This window comes from Doryrhamphus excisus, chromosome 19 (genome assembly GCF_030265055.1).
Source record: "Doryrhamphus excisus isolate RoL2022-K1 chromosome 19, RoL_Dexc_1.0, whole genome shotgun sequence".
In the NCBI taxonomy this organism is placed as follows: Eukaryota; Metazoa; Chordata; class Actinopteri; order Syngnathiformes; family Syngnathidae; genus Doryrhamphus; species Doryrhamphus excisus.
Window position 1 is genome coordinate 14,810,626 of NC_080484.1, and position 18,771 is coordinate 14,829,396.

General features: G+C 40.2%; 1 protein-coding gene across 4 annotated transcripts; it reads right to left on the bottom strand.

The window, feature by feature from the left end:
* Positions 1-69: 69 nt before the first annotated feature.
* syne3 (spectrin repeat containing, nuclear envelope family member 3) lies at positions 70-18,708 on the bottom strand. Of its 4 annotated transcripts, XM_058057338.1 has the most exons (19): positions 18,560-18,708; positions 16,779-16,936; positions 14,490-14,662; positions 14,097-14,406; positions 12,126-12,281; positions 10,081-10,431; positions 8,475-8,611; positions 8,128-8,302; positions 7,658-7,840; positions 7,454-7,597; positions 6,294-6,428; positions 6,054-6,215; positions 4,401-4,573; positions 4,209-4,324; positions 3,973-4,124; positions 3,640-3,783; positions 3,308-3,478; positions 2,081-2,122; positions 70-1,902 (listed from the first exon to the last, which is right to left on the bottom strand). In XM_058057338.1, exons 2-19 carry the CDS (start codon positions 16,920-16,922, stop codon positions 1,720-1,722), a joined length of 3,051 nt encoding a protein of 1,016 aa, XP_057913321.1. In that variant the 5' UTR covers positions 16,923-16,936; positions 18,560-18,708; the 3' UTR covers positions 70-1,719. The 4 variants fall into 4 exon arrangements, with proteins under 4 accessions (XP_057913321.1, XP_057913320.1, XP_057913318.1 ...); XM_058057337.1 differs by having other exon boundaries at positions 3,640-3,780; positions 3,973-4,324; XM_058057335.1 differs by having other exon boundaries at positions 3,973-4,324.
* Between the last annotated feature and the right edge of the window lie 63 nt (positions 18,709-18,771).

Here is an 18,771-nt window from a genome sequence, read left to right on the forward strand (position 1 = left end):
TTCTAACATCCTTTGTAACTAAAAGAAGAATTTTTTTCTTTCATATTTCAACTATATGCTACTAAAATGTTATGTCTGCCTCATATTTTATTGTTTATTGTCGTCATTTATTGTTTTACAGTCCATGAATGTTGTGTAGATACTCTTATTTTGGCAGCGTGAAACGTCCAGATGGTTGCCCACCATCCTCCTGGCAGGAAGCTCAGACTGACAACAGTGTGGGCGTGCGCCAGAACAAGTACAAGTACCATACCATGACATACTGCATATTATATAGACACGTGTGTATACAGTACATGGAGATGATTAGCTTGATGTTTCCTATATGGATTTGTTGGAAAAGGTTGTAGGAAAGGTGACATGTAGAAAAGGTTGTAGGAAAGGTGACATGTAGAAAAGGTGAGGTCGTTGTGAGGTCCACTCCACAAATATCAAGAAAACAGAGACTTTGGAGATAATTCACCATTGGAACTTTACAATATCTCCATTCCCAACCACCAACACTAACCCATAGTTCCATATATATATAATGACCATAGTAGATATATATATATAGTATACATATATATACATATATAGTATATATACACACACACACACTGATAGTATAAAGTATATAGGCTTCCCCTACACTATGATAGTATACAGTATATACACACTATGATAGTATACAGCATATATAGACTTCCCTACACTATGCTAGTATATATAAAGACCATGGTAGTATACAGTATATAATACACACTATGATAGTACATATGGATTTCCCCTACACTATGATAGTATATACTATACACTATGATAGTATACAGTATATACATAATATGATAGTATACAGTATATATAGACCTCCCTATACTGTGGTAGTATATATAAAGACTATGGTAGTATACAGTATATATATATATAGACTTCCCTACACTATGATAGTATATATACACTATGATAGTATACGGTATATATAGACTTCCCTACACTATGATAGTATATATAAAGACTATGGTAGTATACAGTATATACATACTATGATAGTATACAGTATATATAGACTTCCCTACACTATGCTAGTATATATAAACACCATGGTAGTATACAGTATATAATACACACTGTGATGGTATATATGGACTTCCCCTACGCTATGACAGTATATACTATACACTGTGATAGTATACAGTATATACACACTATGATAGTATACAGTATATATAGACTTCCCTATACTATGATAGTATATATAAAGACTATGATAGTATACAGTATATATAGACTTCCCTACACTATGATAGTATATATAAAGACTATGGTAGTATACAGTATATAGTACACACTGTGATAGTATAAAGTATATAGGCTTCCCTTACACTATGATAGTATATATATACTATAATAGTATACGGTATATATAGACTTCCCTACACTATGATAGTATGTATACACTATGATAGCATACAGTATATATAGATTTCCCTACACTATGGCAGCATATATAAAGACCATGATAGTATACAGTATATAATACATACTATGATAGTATATATGGACTTCCCCTACACTATGATAGTACATATACACTATGATAGCATACAGTATATAAAGACTATTATAGTATATTCAGACTTCCCATACAGTATTGTAAATGGACTTCCCGTACCGTATAACGGTATATATACACACTGTAGATATTGCAGTAGAGTATAGTATGTACCGCGTATTTGACTAAGTAGGTGGCGGTCCAGAGTAGCGCAGCATGACATTGAATGACCTTGCAAAGTTGTTGTAGAGAGAGCAGCTGCTGTCTTGGTCCATGATGGGCAGCAGGAAGGCCAGCAGCAACAACGCCAGGAGGAGGAGCCACACAGGAAGTGCCAGCCCACATGCTCGCTGCAGCCACGCCCACTTCTGAAATCACAGCAACATGTGATACATATACTGTCAATATTGACGGATTGATTGATAGATTGGAATCCGTACATGTTGGGGGGGGGGTCCAACTTAGTTTGATGGGATAAATAGACAGATGGCCATGAATCCAATCATAGTAGTCATATGATAAGAAACAAAAGGTAACATTACGTACTGTTGGTTTAGCAGCCAGGTCCTTCTGCTTGGCTGGAACTCTCTGCAAAGCCAACATACAGTACATGTTTCATTTAGCACTGACTCTTTGACAGCGTGAAAAAAGTCGTTTCATGAGAATAACACCGTAATATGATGAGGAAAAAGATGACGATGTCACAAAAAAAACTATTTTTGAAAAATGTGATTGCAGTCGTAATTACTATTAAAAAGAACATTTCACCATGTTAGTCTTTTTCATTTCATTTCATGATAGTAGTAGTCATGTAGTAATCATGTCATGGTATTTCATGATAGTAGTAGTCATGATAGTAGTACTCATGTCATGGTATTTCATGATAGTAGTAGTCATGTAGTAGTAGTCATGTCATGGTATTCCAAGATAGTAGTAGTCATGTAGTAGTAGTCATGTCATGGTATTTCATGATAGTAGTAGTCATGTAGTAGTAGTCATCTCATGGTATTTCATGATAGTAGTAGTCTTGTAGTAGTAGTTGTCATGGTATTTCATGATAGTAGTAGTCATGTAGTAATCAGGTCATGGTATTTCATGATAGTAGTAGTCATTTAGTAATCATGTCGTGGTATTTCATGATAGTAGTAGTCATGTAGTAATCATGTCGTGGTATTTCATGATAGTAGTAGTCATGATAGTAGTACTCATGTCATGGTATTTCATGATAGTAGTAGTCAGGTAGTAATCATGTCATGGTATTTCATGATAGTAGTACTCATGTCATGGTATTTCATGATAGTAGTAGTCATGTCATGGTATTTCATGATAGTAGTAGTCATGTACTAGTAGTCATGTCATGGTATTTCATGATAGTAGTAGTCATGTAGTAGTAGTCGTGTCATGGTATTTCATGATCGTAGTAGTCATGTAGTAGTAGTCGTGTCATGGTATTTCATGATAGTAGTAGTCATGTAGTAGTAGTCATGTCATGGTATTTCATGATAGTAGTAGTCATGTAGTAGTAGTCATGTCATGGTATTTCAAAAGATGAGGATGTAACAAATTAATTCACAAAAAAACTATTTTTGAAAAATGTGATTGCAGTCGTAATTACTATTAAAAAGAACATTTGACCATGTTAGTCCCCCATACACATCATCATAATAATAATAATACTAACTTTCATATGCTACAATAACACTAATAATCATTGGTCGGTGAAAAAGTAGATGGTCATTCTTTGACATGGACTATTTCTGTGAGTCTACTCACCTTGGAGGCCATCCTGGTGCGGAGGACAGGGACATCACTTAGCTTGGACTTGTAGAGAATCCAGCGGTAACGTAGTTCCTCAAAAGCGGCATCTTGTGAAGAAGTGTCTTTACTCTCCTGCAGCAGAAGGTGGAACTGCTCCTCACCCCAAGGCAGCCCTGCCCTCAGAGCCTGCATGGGAAAAAAAAAGGTCCAAGCGGTGAAGCTTGCTAACCAAAAGACGGCAAACTTGACGCTTTAAGCGGCATCACTGATGATCATCTCATCATCTCAGGAGCCAGCCTGAACCATCATCATAATTAGCATCATCAAAATAATGTGTTGGCACTAACCTTCAGTGTGTCCTGCTGCATCTTGACCTGGTTGCTCTTCAAGGTTCCTCTCTTGGTGCTGAGGATGCCCATGAGGAGTTGGTTCTCTCTGCATAGCCAAGCCTCAAACTGCCTCCTCCTGGACTCCGATGGATCTGCGTCCTTCTGGAAAAGCAGCAAGCTCTCAAATCACATGTTCCTCATCTACTTTCATTTTCATATTTCTACAAGACACATCAACCACCTTCTTCTGTTATCCCAGGTGGGGTGGCTGCCTAAAGCAGGGACGCCCAAATTTCCCTCTCCCCGGCAACTCCACCCAGAGTTGAGAGACATGTTGATGTTCTAACGTACCATTGTGCCTTGAGTGGCGTCTGGTGTGAGGAGCTTGATAGCGTCCTCTTTAATCATCCAAGCTTCTTCTGAGTCCATCATGTTCTTTGATTCAAAGCCGCTAGAGCCTATCCTTCCCGAGACATGTTCCTTCGTGGAAGCTTGCCGAGCGACTGGAAGAACAAGGCTCAAAGCAGATGAACCATCTCCATCTCCGGCATGGTGGCTGTACTTTACTGAGAGTTGGAGATGCTCACGCTGTTGTTCTTCAGCATGAGACCCAGCATCCACCTCCTCCATGCTGACTTGAGTCCGGTCTGTGCTGGCTTTCCAAACGGGTGAGTCCAAATGCTCAGCGGAACCGCTCAGCAGCCTGGAGGAAAACCGAGTCAGCAGAAGAAGATGAAGTTTCCAAGAGCAACCTTGTCTGGTTTGATGCTGAGCATTACCTGTCAATGTTTACACTCATGTTACGTAAGGACAGCCAGGCCTCCTGGAGACGCTTCATATCTCCAAGAATATGGACACCTCCTTCCTGTGACGTCCTGCATAAAACCTTCTGACCCTGGACTTCCATCTGCTGGAGCTGCAACTCTTTCTCCGGAAACTCTGCCAGGACTTTCTGTGGAGAATCATTCAAAGTACAAAGTCATCATTCCATACATTCCAACACATACATGACATGGAGGATGGATCACATAGGCAAGTAATGGTAATGGTAATGGTAATGGTTTAATTTCATTTGAACATGCATCAGATTACAATTGAATGCATCACATAATCAGTTCCCAGTTCCACATGTCCAAAAGGAGTAGGAAGAAGCAAAAATTATTAAATCCTACCCCTCCATCTGGTACTTTTACAATCAGTAATTGTTACATTTGTTCACTTCCTGCTTTCCTAATATAGTTTAAGTTTGTATTTTTTAGAATTTTTTAAAAATTAAATTTTCTAAAAAATATATTATTATAAATTATTATAAAATTATTATTAAAAATTATTAATTTAAAAAAAAAATAAATTAAAAAAAATGTAAAAAAAAATATATATATATTATTTGTATTTTTTGTCCTGTACCAAAGTAGGAGGTGATATGAGCATCCAATGCCATAATGGGTACCATAGTAAGTGTCAATATAGTGATACAGTAAACCTCGGATATATCGGACTCGGATATATCGGAAATTCGCTCACAACGGACAGATAAAAAAGAACCAATTTTTCTGTAATGCATTTCCAATAAAAATTTATTGCATATATCGGATTTTTTATAACGGATTTCGCCTATTTCGTACAAAATCTCCAGTCCCGTTCCAATGCATTTCCATTAAATTTCCCTCGCATATATCGGATGGCCGCATCGTGGCGCTCCGATTCGCCGAATCGTGACAGGCCGCTATACGACGTCATTTGCAGCGTTTGCAGCATTGCCTGCGCGTCCAGGTACATTGGAAACATAGTCAAGGAAGTGCCTTTTTATAACGGATAAAATCCGATTTACGCATATACCGGATATAAATCCGATATATGCGTAAAACGGACATTTTCCGGCATACGCATATAACGGATTTCGCTTATATCGGACAAAACCAGTGGGAACAATTGAATCCGATATATCCGAGGTTTACTGTATATATAGCACATCATGATTGGTTCAAGACTCTTCATCCTTGTATTTAGCAAACATCAACTGCATCAACTGCTGACGTATTGGATGACATTTTTAGCTAATTGGTTATTTTTAGATTAACTATAGATGAACTATATCAGCAAGTTGAAGTATTTGTGATTTTCGAAATAAGGAGTTTTTATGTTCTCTGTAGGCGGCATTATGAATTATCCTTACTGGCCTTTTTTGCAGTACATTTAGTGAGTGAAGATTGCTTTTATAGTTATTAGCCCACATTTCCACACAATAAGTAAGATATGGTAGAACCAGAGAGCAATAAAGAGTGTGGAGTGATTTCTGATTGAGTGACAGGGCTGAGCATCAAACGTGGTGTCCACACAAGCATTAAGTATTAAGTCCATTTTTAAGCAAAGCTTTGGTCCTTTCTAGTCCTGACAGCAGTTAGCAGAAGTTAGCATGAAGATCGACATACCTCCGCCTCATGCTGGCGCCCTTCAACGCTCCAGTCTCCTGTGGCACTCTTAAAGGACTCCATCTTCTGCTTCATGACCATCAAGCATTTCTCCACGTTCAGCAGGCTCTCATGGAAACGCTCATGCTCTGCGATGCTCTCCTCGCTCTCGTGCAACCTGACCTGCAACCATCCCATGATGTAAGCCATACATCATCCAATAAAAGCAGCCGCATGGATTCGAACTCCATCGGGTCTTACCCTGACACTCTTGCAAAGATGTTTCCAGTCGGCAGAGATCTTCTCAAACTCAGTCCTGTTGCTCTGACTGGAGGAGATCAGCGTTTCCAGAGATGTAATGTGAGCGTCGCATTCCTCCAGCTCCTTCTGGATCGCCTGAGAGCAAAATATGTCATATTTTGGCATCCCTAAGTTTTGTATATTTTACACCAACCAAACATGCTCCTCCACATGGGGTTCCCCCGACAGGATCTTTGAGATGGGTTCAACCTTCCTCTACCCTGGACGTGCTGGGGCGGGGGTGTTACAACAGATTCTACTATGTAGATGTACTGTACTATAGATACAATAGACCCCCTCTATGTACTATGTAGATGTACTGTACAATAGATACAATAGACCCCATCCATGTACTATGTAGATGTACTGTACAATAGATACAATAGACCCCATCCATGTACTATGTAGATGTACTGTACAATAGATACAATAGACCATATCTATGTACCATGGAGATGTACTGTACAATATACAATAGACCCCATCTATGTACCATGGAGATGTACTGTACAATAGACCCCATCTATGTACCATGGAGATGTACTGTACAATAGACCCTATCTATGTACTATGTAGATGTACTGTACAATAGATGCAATAGACCCTCTCTATGTACTATGTAGATGTACTGTACAATAGACCCTATCTATGTACTATGTAAATGTACTGTACAATAGGCCCTATCTATGTACTATGTAGATGTACTGTACAATAGACCCTATCTATGTACTATGTAGATGTACTGTACAATGGATACAATAGACCCTATCTACTATGTAGATGTACTGTACAATAGACCCTATCTATGTACTATGTACGTAGATGTACTGTAAAATAGACCCCATCTATGTACTATGTAGATGTACTGTACAACAGGCCCTATCTATGTACAAGATACAATAGACCCTATCTATGTACTATGTAGATGTACTGTACAATAGATACAATAGACCCTATCTATGTACTATGTAGATGTACTGTACAAGACACAATAGACCCTATCTATGTACTATGTAGATGTACTGTACAATAGACCCTATCTATGTACTATGTAGATGTACTGTACAATAGACCCTATCTATGTACTACTACTGCATGTACTACGAGTTGGATGAACCCACCTTGAAGCGGTCCCACTGACTTTTCTTAGCCAGGATGTCAGGCTGGAGTCCTTCAGCTGCCATCATCTTCTCTCGTATGCTGCTCAGCATGGAGACTATCCCCGTGGAGGCATCTCCAAAGTCCTTAGTTCTCGAAATGAAGCCCTGTCACAATAAAAGTTGGCATTATTGTGAAATATCAATCCACGCTGATCCCCGTCTTACCTGGAGTCTTCCTTTTCTCTGTAGGAGCTGAGCATGCAGAAGTTCTCTATTCCTGGTGGAAACACTCAGCTCGGCCTGCAGACCAGCACTCCCTTCAGGTCCAAACACAGACTCCAGAAGGTCCTCCTTTGTCTTCAGACGCTTGAAACGTTCCTGCAGTTCAACACTGTCCTTCAACAGCACCTGGGAGTAGAAAGAAGGCAGCAGAAAATGAACTTTTCTTCTGTCTGGTCCAGGTCCAGGACTTCCTGACTTGGGACCACCCATAGCTGAGGGGTGGATTAGTGAGGAAGACCGTGTACCGTGTTTTCCACCCAAAATATTTCCCATCTGTTTTTGTTTAATGCTAGCTTTTTAAAAAACACCAAAGTGTCCCTCATCCTTGATACTTCCCTTTCACCCCCAGGTTTGAATCCCTGAGTGGAATACAACATGTACAAGGTAGCACATGAAGGATGAAAAGACTTTACCTCAATAGTGTGGAGCAACATGACAATGTGGGAGAAGTCAGTGACCACGGCAGAAGCTTCCAGAACCTCAGACACTTGGTGGCTCCACTGGCCGAATGACAGCAGCGGGTCCTGGAGGGACGTTCTCAGGACATGCTCCCATTCGGAGCACAATCTTGCCGCTTTGCATTTCATACTGCGGACACAGACACGATGAGAACATTCAGCAGTGATCTCCAGATGTCTTCCAAGTGAGAGGACAGTTCCTCGACTTTTGGATTTGGCACGTTAAGATCAAGATGACCGGGTATTTGCATGTGGATGGAATCAATCATCTAAACAACATGATGTCTCTTTCGAACAAATACCTCTGGTGTACTTTGACAACCGCCAGGACGTCATCAGAGATGTGGCCAGAGTCCTCGGAGAAGCGGAAGAGATGCTTGAGCTGGGACTTGAGCTGCTCCACTTGGAACTCCTCCATCGCCACACAATCCCTCACACCCTGAAAGAGACAGCCAATGGTCATGGTATTTCATGATAGTAGTAGTCATGTACTAGTAGTCATGTCATGGTATTTCATGATAGTAGTAGTCATGTACTAGTAGTCATGTCATGGTATTTCATGATAGTAGTAGTCATGTACTAGTAGTCATGTCATGGTATTTCATGATAGTAGTAGTCATGTACTAGTAGTCATGTCATGGTATTTCATGATAGTAGTAGTCATGTACTAGTAGTCATGTCATGGTATTTCATGATAGTAGTAGTCATGTACTAGTAGTCATGTCATGGTATTTCATGATAGTAGTAGTCATGTACTAGTAGTCATGTCATGGTATTTCATGATAGTAGTAGTCATGTACTAGTAGTCATGTCATGGTATTTCATGATAGTAGTAGTCATGTACTAGTAGTCATGTCATGGTATTTCATGATAGTAGTAGTCATGTACTAGTAGTCATGTCATGGTATTTCATGATAGTAGTAGTCATGTACTAGTAGTCATGTCATGGTATTTCATGATAGTAGTAGTCATGTACTAGTAGTCATGTCATGGTATTTCATGATAGTAGTAGTCATGTACTAGTAGTCATGTCATGGTATTTCATGATAGTAGTAGTCATGTACTAGTAGTCATGTCATGGTATTTCATGATAGTAGTAGTCATGTACTAGTAGTCATGTCATGGTATTTCATGATAGTAGTAGTCATGTACTAGTAGTCATGTCATGGTATTTCATGATAGTAGAAGTCATGTAGTAGTAGTCATGTCATGGTATTTCATGATAGTAGTAGTCATGTACTAGTAGTCATGTCATGGTATTTCATGATAGTAGTAGTCATGTTGTAGTATTTCATGATAGTAGTAGTCATTTAATGGTATTTCATGATAGTAGTAGTCATGTAGTAATCATGTCATGGTATTTCATGATAGTAGTAGTCATGTAGTAATCATGTCATGGTATTTCATGATAGTACTAGTCATGTAGTGATCATGTCATGGTATTTTATGATAGTAGTAGTCATGTAGTAACATGTCATGGTATTTCATGATAGTGGTAGTCATGTAGTAGTAGTCATGTCATGGTATTTCATGATAGTAGTAGTCATGTCATGGTATTTCATGATAGTAGTAGTCATGTCGTGGTATTTCATGATAGTAGTAGTCATGTCATGGTATTTCATGATAGTAGTAGTCATGTCATGGTATTTCATGATAGTAGTAGTCATGTAGTAGTCGTCATGTCATGGTATATCATGATAGTAGTAGTCATGTAGTAGTAGTCGTGTCATGGTATATCATGATAGTAGTAGTCATGTAGAAATGTATTTTGACAGCAAAACTTCATTTTTGTATGAAAATCCTGGAAATAACGTCCGTGTGCTTGTTTAGTCGGTGAGAAGTAGACAGCAATAACAATACTAGGTATCATATGAAGTACTGCATAGCAGCTTTAAAGCCAAAACTTGCCGTGTATTTTCTCCACTGGAGCTCTTCCACAGAGTGGTCCTCATCTCCAGCATCAGCCCCCTCCTCCAGTTTCCCGGCCAGCCCCTGAAGTCGTACCCTGAGGACTCCGACGTCCTCCCCCAGTCGCCGGCATCGGGCGGCGTACTCGCAGCGTGCGTCCAGGCTGGAGCGCAGACCCTCCTCGGCCTCACACAGACCCTGCCTGAGTCTCTGCCAACCCAGACGGAGCTCCTCAGCCTCTTCCACGACCACCTCTGCTCCAGCAGGGGAGCTGTTGGCTCGGACGCCTTCAGACAGACCCTCGATGTACTGCAGAGTTTTTTCCTCACTGGCTACGCTGTCGTCCAACGCCTGCAGAGGCACATGAACGCCACACACACGTCTTTCTCATGGAGGTTTGCCATTGGAACAACAACAACAATTATCATCATATCATACAGTCACTTAGTACAGGGGTGTCTAAAGTGCGGCCCAGGGGTCATTTGTGGCCTGCAGATACTTTTTATTCTAGGAAAACAGCAGCAGCATTTTAGGAGCCTAAAGTCGAACAAATAAAAAAACACATGAAGATAGTTTGAAAATAGTTTTGATGTTTGGAAAAACTATGTTGCATTCTTAAGAAGAATAAAGTCTAAATATTACAATATTACAAGCCGTAAAGGAAGTGGAAAAAGCCCCAATAAACCCATAACAGACATTTTGGGGAACAGTTATAATATTATGGGAAAGAAGTCAAAATAAGAGGAAAATATAGAGGGAAAACCTTTACAAGAATAGTCTAATATCATGAGGAAAGGAGTTGAAATATTAATAAAATATGTTTTTATTGGGTTAAAAAGTCTTACTATTATGAGAAACCAAACTAAATAAAGTTGGCACTTTTTGAATATTAAGGTGGGGAAAAATCAATATTTTTGCTGAGAATAAAAATATCAAAATATGAACATGACCACAACCTTCACAAAGATTTTTTTTTAAGTTGAAATATTTGAAAAATTAAAAAAATATATAGCAAAAATGGGTCAAAAAGAGCAAAGAGTGAAGTTGATATTAATAATTCATTCATTCATTTTCTACCGCTTATCCTCACAAGGGTCTCGGAGGGTGCTGGAGCCTATCCCAGCTGTCTTGGGGGCGAGAGGTGGCCAGCCAATCCAATCACAGCGCACATATAGACAAACAACCATTCACACTCACATTCATACCTATGGACAATTTGGAGTGGCTAATTAACCTAGCATGTTTTTGGAATGTGGGAGGAAACCGGAGTACCCGGGGAAAACCCACGCATGCACGGGGAGAACATGCAAACTCCACACAGAGATGGCAGAGGGTGGAATTTAACTCATGTCTCCTAGCTGTGAGGTCTGCGTGCTAACCACTTGAGCACCGTGCAGCCTGATATTAACAATAATTCATTCATTCATTCATGTTATACCGCTTTTCCTCACGAGGGTCGCGGGGGTGCTGGAGCCTATCCCAGCTGTCTTGGGGGCGAGAGGCGGGTTACACCCTGGACTGGTGGCCAGCCAATCACAGGGCACATATAGACAAACAACCATTCACACTCACATTCATACCTATGGACAATTTGGAGTGGCTAATTAACCTAGCATGCTTTTGGAATGTGGGAGGAAACCGGAGTACCCGGAGAAAAACCACGCATGCACGGGGAGAACGTGCAAACACCACACAGAGATGGCGGAGGGTGGAATTGAACTCAGGTCTCCTAGCTGTGAGGTCTGCGTGCTAACCACTAGACCACCGTGCAGCCCGATATTAACAATAGTAATAAGCCATCCATTTTCTATGCTGTGTAATCTGAACCATGGTCGCAGCAATGCTGGAGCCTACCCCAGTTGACTGGGTGAGAGGCGGGCTACACCCTGGGCTGGCCGCCAGCCAATCACAAAGCATGAATCATCTGTATGTTTTGCTATATGGCCACCCCTGATGGAATCAAATGTATTTGGTGGCTTTAGGGTGGGACAATAGAAGATAGCTGAGATGATAGACGTAAACATGGTGATGATGTCCAGTCTTACTTGCAAGGCTTGGAGTTTCTTCTCTGTTGGATGCTCTCTCTCCATAAGATCCGTCACTTCCTTGGTTTTTACCAGCAGCCAGGACTGAAACCTCTGCACGCAGCCTTGGTATGTCTGGTGCTCCTCCGCTATCTTCTCAAGCAGCGACAGACGTTCCTGGTGGTGACACACACATTATATGTCAAATCTCCCATATCGGCATTCCCGTTCAAGCAGTCGATTCCAGAATGCACCCCGGCAGACGTCAACACATGAGCGTGTAGTAACAGGTACATTCACCATAGCATGCAGTACTTGTAGTATTTTCTCCTATTTGGTCCTATTGGAATACACCTATTTCTATAACCAAATCCCTCTATAAAAGCGCCAACAATTCTTGTTTTGGGCAAAAAAAGTATGATTCCTGCTGATACGAGATGAGTGTGGATATCAGCGGCTGTGATAACGCCATCGGAATGATGGGTGTGGCCTTTAGGCATGGCCGCTTTGGGATTGTGATGACCCTTTGGGAGGCTTAAAAACCCTATTTTAACCCTAAGTTATGATTTCAGGTGGGCGGCACGGTGGTCTAGTGGTTAGCGCCTCACAGCTAGGAAACCAGGGTTCAATTCCACCCTCGGCCATCTCTGTGTGGAGTTTGCATGTTCTCCCCGTGCATGCATGGGTTTTCTCCGGGTACTCCGGTTTCCTCCCACATTCCAAAAACATGCTAGGTTAATTAGCCACTCCAAATTGTCCATAGGTATGAATGTGAGTGTGAATGGTTGTTTGTCTATATGTGCGCTGTGATTGGCTAGCCACCAGTCCAGGGTGTACCCCGCCTCACGCTCGAAAACAGCTGGGATAGGCTCCAGCACCCTCCGAGACCCTTGTGAGGATAAGCGGTAGAAAATGAATGAATGAATTATTAATATCAACTTCACTTTTTGCTCTTTTTGTCCCATTTTTGCTATTCTTTTTTTTTTCCAAATAATTAAACTTAAAAAATATATATTTGTGAAGGTTGTGGTCATGTTCATATTTTGGTATTTTTATTCTCATACAAATATTGATTTTTTCCCCACCTAAATATTCAAAAAGTGCCAACTTTATTTAGTTCGGTTTCTCATAATAGTAAGACTTTTCAATGAAAAAAAACATATTTTATTAATATTTCAACTCTTTTCCTCATGATATTAGACTATTCTTGTGAAGGTTTTCTCGCCCGAAGACAGCTGGGATAGGCTCCAGCACCCCCGACACCCTCGTGAGGACAAGCGGTAGAAAATGAATGAACTAATTATTAATATCAACTTCACTTTTTGCTCTTTTTGCCCCATTTTTGCTTTTCTTTTTTTTTATTTTCCAAATACATAAAGAATACATAAAGACTATAGGGGTGTTATTTCATGTCTAGAGGGCTCTAATCGTGTTAAAAAGTGTATTTAGAAGGTGGTAAACAGGTTTTCTATGTCTTATTTTCTCTTATGATGTCTACTATATTGGCTAATAGGAGTGTCAAGGTGAATATAGGGGTGTTATTTCATGTCTAGAAAGCTCTAATCATGTTAAAAAGTGTATTTAGAAGGTGGTAAACAGGTTTTCTATGTCTTATTTTCCCTTATGGTGTCTACTATATTATTAATATATTGGCTATATTTTTTTTATTTTCCAAATATTTCAACTTAAAAAAAAATCTTTGCGAAGGTTGTGGTCATGTTCATATTTTGATATTTTTATTGTCATAAAAATATTGATTTTTCCCCACCTAAATATTCAAAAAGTGCCAACTTTATTTAGTTTGGTTTCTCATAATAGTAAGACTTTTTAACCAAAACATATTTTATTAATATTTGAACCCTCATGAGGAAAAGCGGTAGAAAATGAATGAATAAAATTTATGATTTCAGGTCACACTACCTGTTTGTGGGTCATGTGACTGTTGAACTTTAGTGGTTTGGACTTTTTCATACCATGCCTCGTGAGACCCACCTCCGCCCTGCCCCTGATGTCTCTGTAGGCCTCCTGCAGTCTCCCCTGGGCCTGGGGGTCCACGCAAGGGTCCTGGATTCTGCTGTGCAGTGCCGCAGCTTCGTCCAGCAGCCTTTCCAACAACGCCTCTTGACCGTGGATGTCGCTCAGCACCACTCTCTGCTGGTCCACGTGCCAAAGCTTCTCCTTCAGGCCCAGCTGCAGCTCCAACGCCACGTCCAAGCTGCACTGCTGCTTCGTCAGCCACGATTGGAACTCCTCATAAGCTTTCATGTACTCACTCCAGTGGAGCCACACCCACTCAATCCGGCTGGGAGGAACATGAAGGAGATGGAAAGTTAGGCCAGACCCAAGAAAAGGTCGTTTTGATTTGAGAAGATGATGAAGAAGAACCTGTGACAGTGGATGATGTAGGTACATGTTTCCTCCCAACAGATCTTCAGCTCTTTGAGCTTAGAGTGAGTGGTGGTCCTCAGGTCTTCATCTCCCACCTCCAGGAGGTGTTCAGCTGCCACCAACGCCATGTCCATCTTCACACGACCTTCCTGCTCTGATTGGTGGATTTTCTGAAGATGGAAGAGACACATTATTCCTGAGAGGATGGATGCTGGCATTTCATAATTAATCCAACAACCATCCGACCATCTTCTACTGAGGCTGGCGGTGAAGCACATGCATGAGAGAGAAAATCCACGTTCTATGGCATCGAAAGGAAAACAAACCCAATGGTCATTCATGCTAACGCCCCAATTGTGTCGCTAACCATGTTAAAAAGTGTATTTAGAAGGTGGTAAACAGGTTTCCCATGTCTTATTTTCTCTTATGATGTCTACTATATTGGCTAATAGGAGTCTAAAGGTGACTATAGGGGTGTTATTTCATGTCGAGAGGGCTCTAATCATGTTTAAAAGTGTATTTAGAAGGTGGTAAACAGGTTTTCTCTGTCTTATGATGTCTACTATATTGGCTAATAGGAGTGTAAAGGCAACTATAGGGGTATTATGTCATGTCTAGAGGGCTCTAATCATGTTAAAAAGTATATTTAGAAGGTGGTAAACAGGTTTTCTATGTCTTATTTCCTCTTATGATGTCTACTACATTGGTTAATAGGAGTGTAAAGGTGACTATAGGGGTGTTATTTTGTGTCTAGAGGGCTCTAATCATGTTAAAAATGGTATTTAGAAGGTGGTAAACAGGTTTTCTATGTCTTACTTCCTCTTATGATGTCTACTATATTGGCTAATAGGAGTGTCAAGGTGACTATAGGGGTGTTATTTCATGTCTAGAAAGCTCTAATCATGTTAAAAAGTGTATGTAGAAGGTGGTAAACAGGTTTTCTTTGTCTTATTTTCTCTTATGGTGTCTACTATATTGGCTAATAGGAGTGTCAAGGTGACTATAGGGGTGTTATTTCATGTCTAGAGGGCTCTAATCATGTTTAAAAGTGTATTTAGAAGGTGGTAAACAGGTTTTCTATGTCTTATTTCCTCTTATGATGTCTACTATATTGGCTAATAGGAGTATAAAGGTGACTATAGGGGTGTTATTCCATGTCTAGAGGGCTCTAATTATGTTAAAAAGGTGTATTTAGAAGGTGGTAAACAGGTTTTCTCCGTCTTATTTTCTCTTATGATGTCTACTATATTGGCTAATAGGAGTGTAAAGGTGACTATAGGGGTGTTATTTCATGTCTAGAGGGCTCTAATCATGTTAAGCCGTGTATTTAGAAGGTGGTAAACAGGTTTTCTATGTCTTATTTCCTCTTATGATGTCTACTATATTGGCTAATAGGAGTGTCAAGGTGACTATAGGGGTGTTATTTCATGTCTAGAAAGCTCTAATCATGTTAAAAAGTGTATGTAGAAGGTGGTAAACAGGTTTTCTTTGTCTTATTTTCTCTTATGGTGTCTACTATATTGGCTAATAGGAGTGTCAAGGTGACTATAGGGGTGTTATTTTATGTCTAGAGGGCTCTAATTATGTTTAAAAGTGTATTTAGAAGGTGGTAAACAGGTTTTCTATGTCTTATTTTCTCTTATGATGTCTACTATATTGGCTAATAGGAGTGTAAAGGTGACTATAGGGGTGTTATTTCATGTCTAGAGGGCTCTAATCATGTTTAAAAGTGTATTTAGAAGGTGGTAAACAGGTTTTCTATGTCTTATTTCCTCTTATGATGTCTACTATATTGGCTAATAGGAGTATAAAGGTGACTATAGGGGTGTTATTCCATGTCTAGAGGGCTCTAATTATGTTAAAAAGGTGTATTTAGAAGGTGGTAAACAGGTTTTCTCCGTCTTATTTTCTCTTATGATGTCTACTATATTGGCTAATAGGAGTGTAAAGGTGACTATAGGGGTGTTATTTCATGTCTAGAGGGCTCTAATCATGTTAAGCCGTGTATTTAGAAGGTGGTAAACAGGTTTTCTATGTCTTATTTCCTCTTATGATGTCTACTATAGTGGCTAATATGAGTGTAAAGATGACTATAGGGGTGTTATTTCATGTCTAGAGGGCTCTAATCATGTTAAAAAGGTGTATTTAGAAGGTGGTAAACAGGTTTTGTATGTCTTATTTCCTCTTATGTCTCCTATCTACGATCACATGTGCATGTGTTTCCAGTGGAATATAAAGACGGGTACTTCCAGTCGGTGGCACCAGAGGTGGAGGTGAAGGTCTCACCTCTGTCTCCCTGAGTCGGCTTTCCAAGGCATCCCAGGGTCCCTGGGTGTTGTCGTTGGTCCTCAGCCTCTCCTCGACATCCTTCATCCACGAGAGCGCCCCCTCCAGTCTCTCCTTGAACTCCTGCTGCTCTTGCTGTGTCATGATGCGTTCAAGGCCTGCAAAGTACACCACATGATTATCTGCCATGGAAGGTGCTTGCTGTTTATTGCCGATATATGGAATGAAATATTGGAAGAAATGTCAGATAAAAATTTTCATTATATCAAAAATGAAAGCAATCGATATGTCATTCTTGAAGCAAACATCTTTGATCCAGTGACTCCATGAAGGGGGATAGTGGATGAGTGAAATATTCCATGGCTAGCAGACATTCACCAACATCCCATGGAGGAGGTCTGACGCTGATGCTTTTCCTCAAATGAGTCATACCTCCCGACCACAGAATCAAATCCACCCTTTTCCCTCCAACTTGTACTGGAGAAGGACGTAGAAGTAAAAGATGGCCTTCTTCAATCCATTTGGACTTATCCTTCATGGCAGACACAATGTTATGGAAGCTACCAAGACTAAGATAAGATTAAGATTTTTTTTTAAAATTAAATTGTTTGTAATCAGCAGTAGAATACAAGGTAAGTTTCAGATATTTAGCTTTAGTCACAGCTCAAATATCTAATATGAACGACAACACAACATAACAAAAACAACAAAAGGGCTGTTTTCCATCAAAATAACAAGTCCTCCATCCATCTTCTACCGCTTACCCCAGGTGGGGAGCGGGGGCAGCCGCTTCAGCAAGAAGCCCAGACTATGACCGTTTTTATGGCTTTAACCTGCAGGAACGGTTGTACGCAAAAAACTGTACAAGACATATACATCCATCTTTGGTATGGAATGATGTGTTCATTGTTGACACATATGTTGCCTTCAAGGCTCTCAAAAGGTTCCCAGCCCCCGTCTTATATGTTGCCCATCATGCCCAGTCCTTATGGGAGACCTGAACACACACACCTTTGCGTTTACTGTACTACTACAATTTTATATTCTTACTCATCATTCATATTTGGATAGTTTTATTGATCTATGTTTTTAAGGTTTAGAAGAAATATATACTACTTATACTACAAATAAAAAAAATATACAAATATAGTACTTTTTACTATTTTGTCCAGACACATGAAGTGAATTGGAAAAAAGTATCGGTACTGTCGATACCAGCCTGAATCGGACTCCGTATGGAATCGGAAAGGAAAGGGGCGGTATCGCGCACGTGACATCTTTATTATGCTTTTATTTGGCGCTTCAATGACATGATGTCTTTTATCGTCGACGTGTCTAAGTCTGACTATCGTCTTTTCCCGTCCCATCAAACTAGCCAAGCTAGATATTAGCCTTTTTTTTCTTTTTTTGTAACTTATACTCACCGCCTTGTTGAAGCAACTACATCATTTCCACTCACTTGTCTTCTGTGATAACTAGTATTCCTTTCAGTGGAAGTTAAATAAACTTGAGTACTAACTAAACTGCTAACTTGGTTACCGCATTCCGTGTGCTTGCTATCATGCACACAACTTTCCTGGGATGAGTTAGAAAACATGTAAACAATCCATTCCAGGTGCTAGCATGGTCCCGGGTGGTGACAGCAACACTGCAAAAACCTTACCGCCCTTTCATGTGGAGCAACACAAATACCTTTATCCTCCTTTGAAGAAGGCCTATTACTACCAAACTACACGTCCTGGTCCAAAAGTACTCTTCAAACCACACAAACTTACACTCACCGCCTTGTTTGGGTCAGCAAACAGACGAAGAACTACCGCAGCCCTCTTGTCTTTTTGCTTTCCGTGAACTTACGGAAGACAGGAAGTAAAGCAAGGCACGCTACCTTCAAGGACACCTCGTAAAAAGCACTACTACCCAGGCAGCCACGGTGCCTTCGAGGACACCTCGTTAAAAGGGCAATACAGCCAGACAGTCACGGTGTATTCAAAGA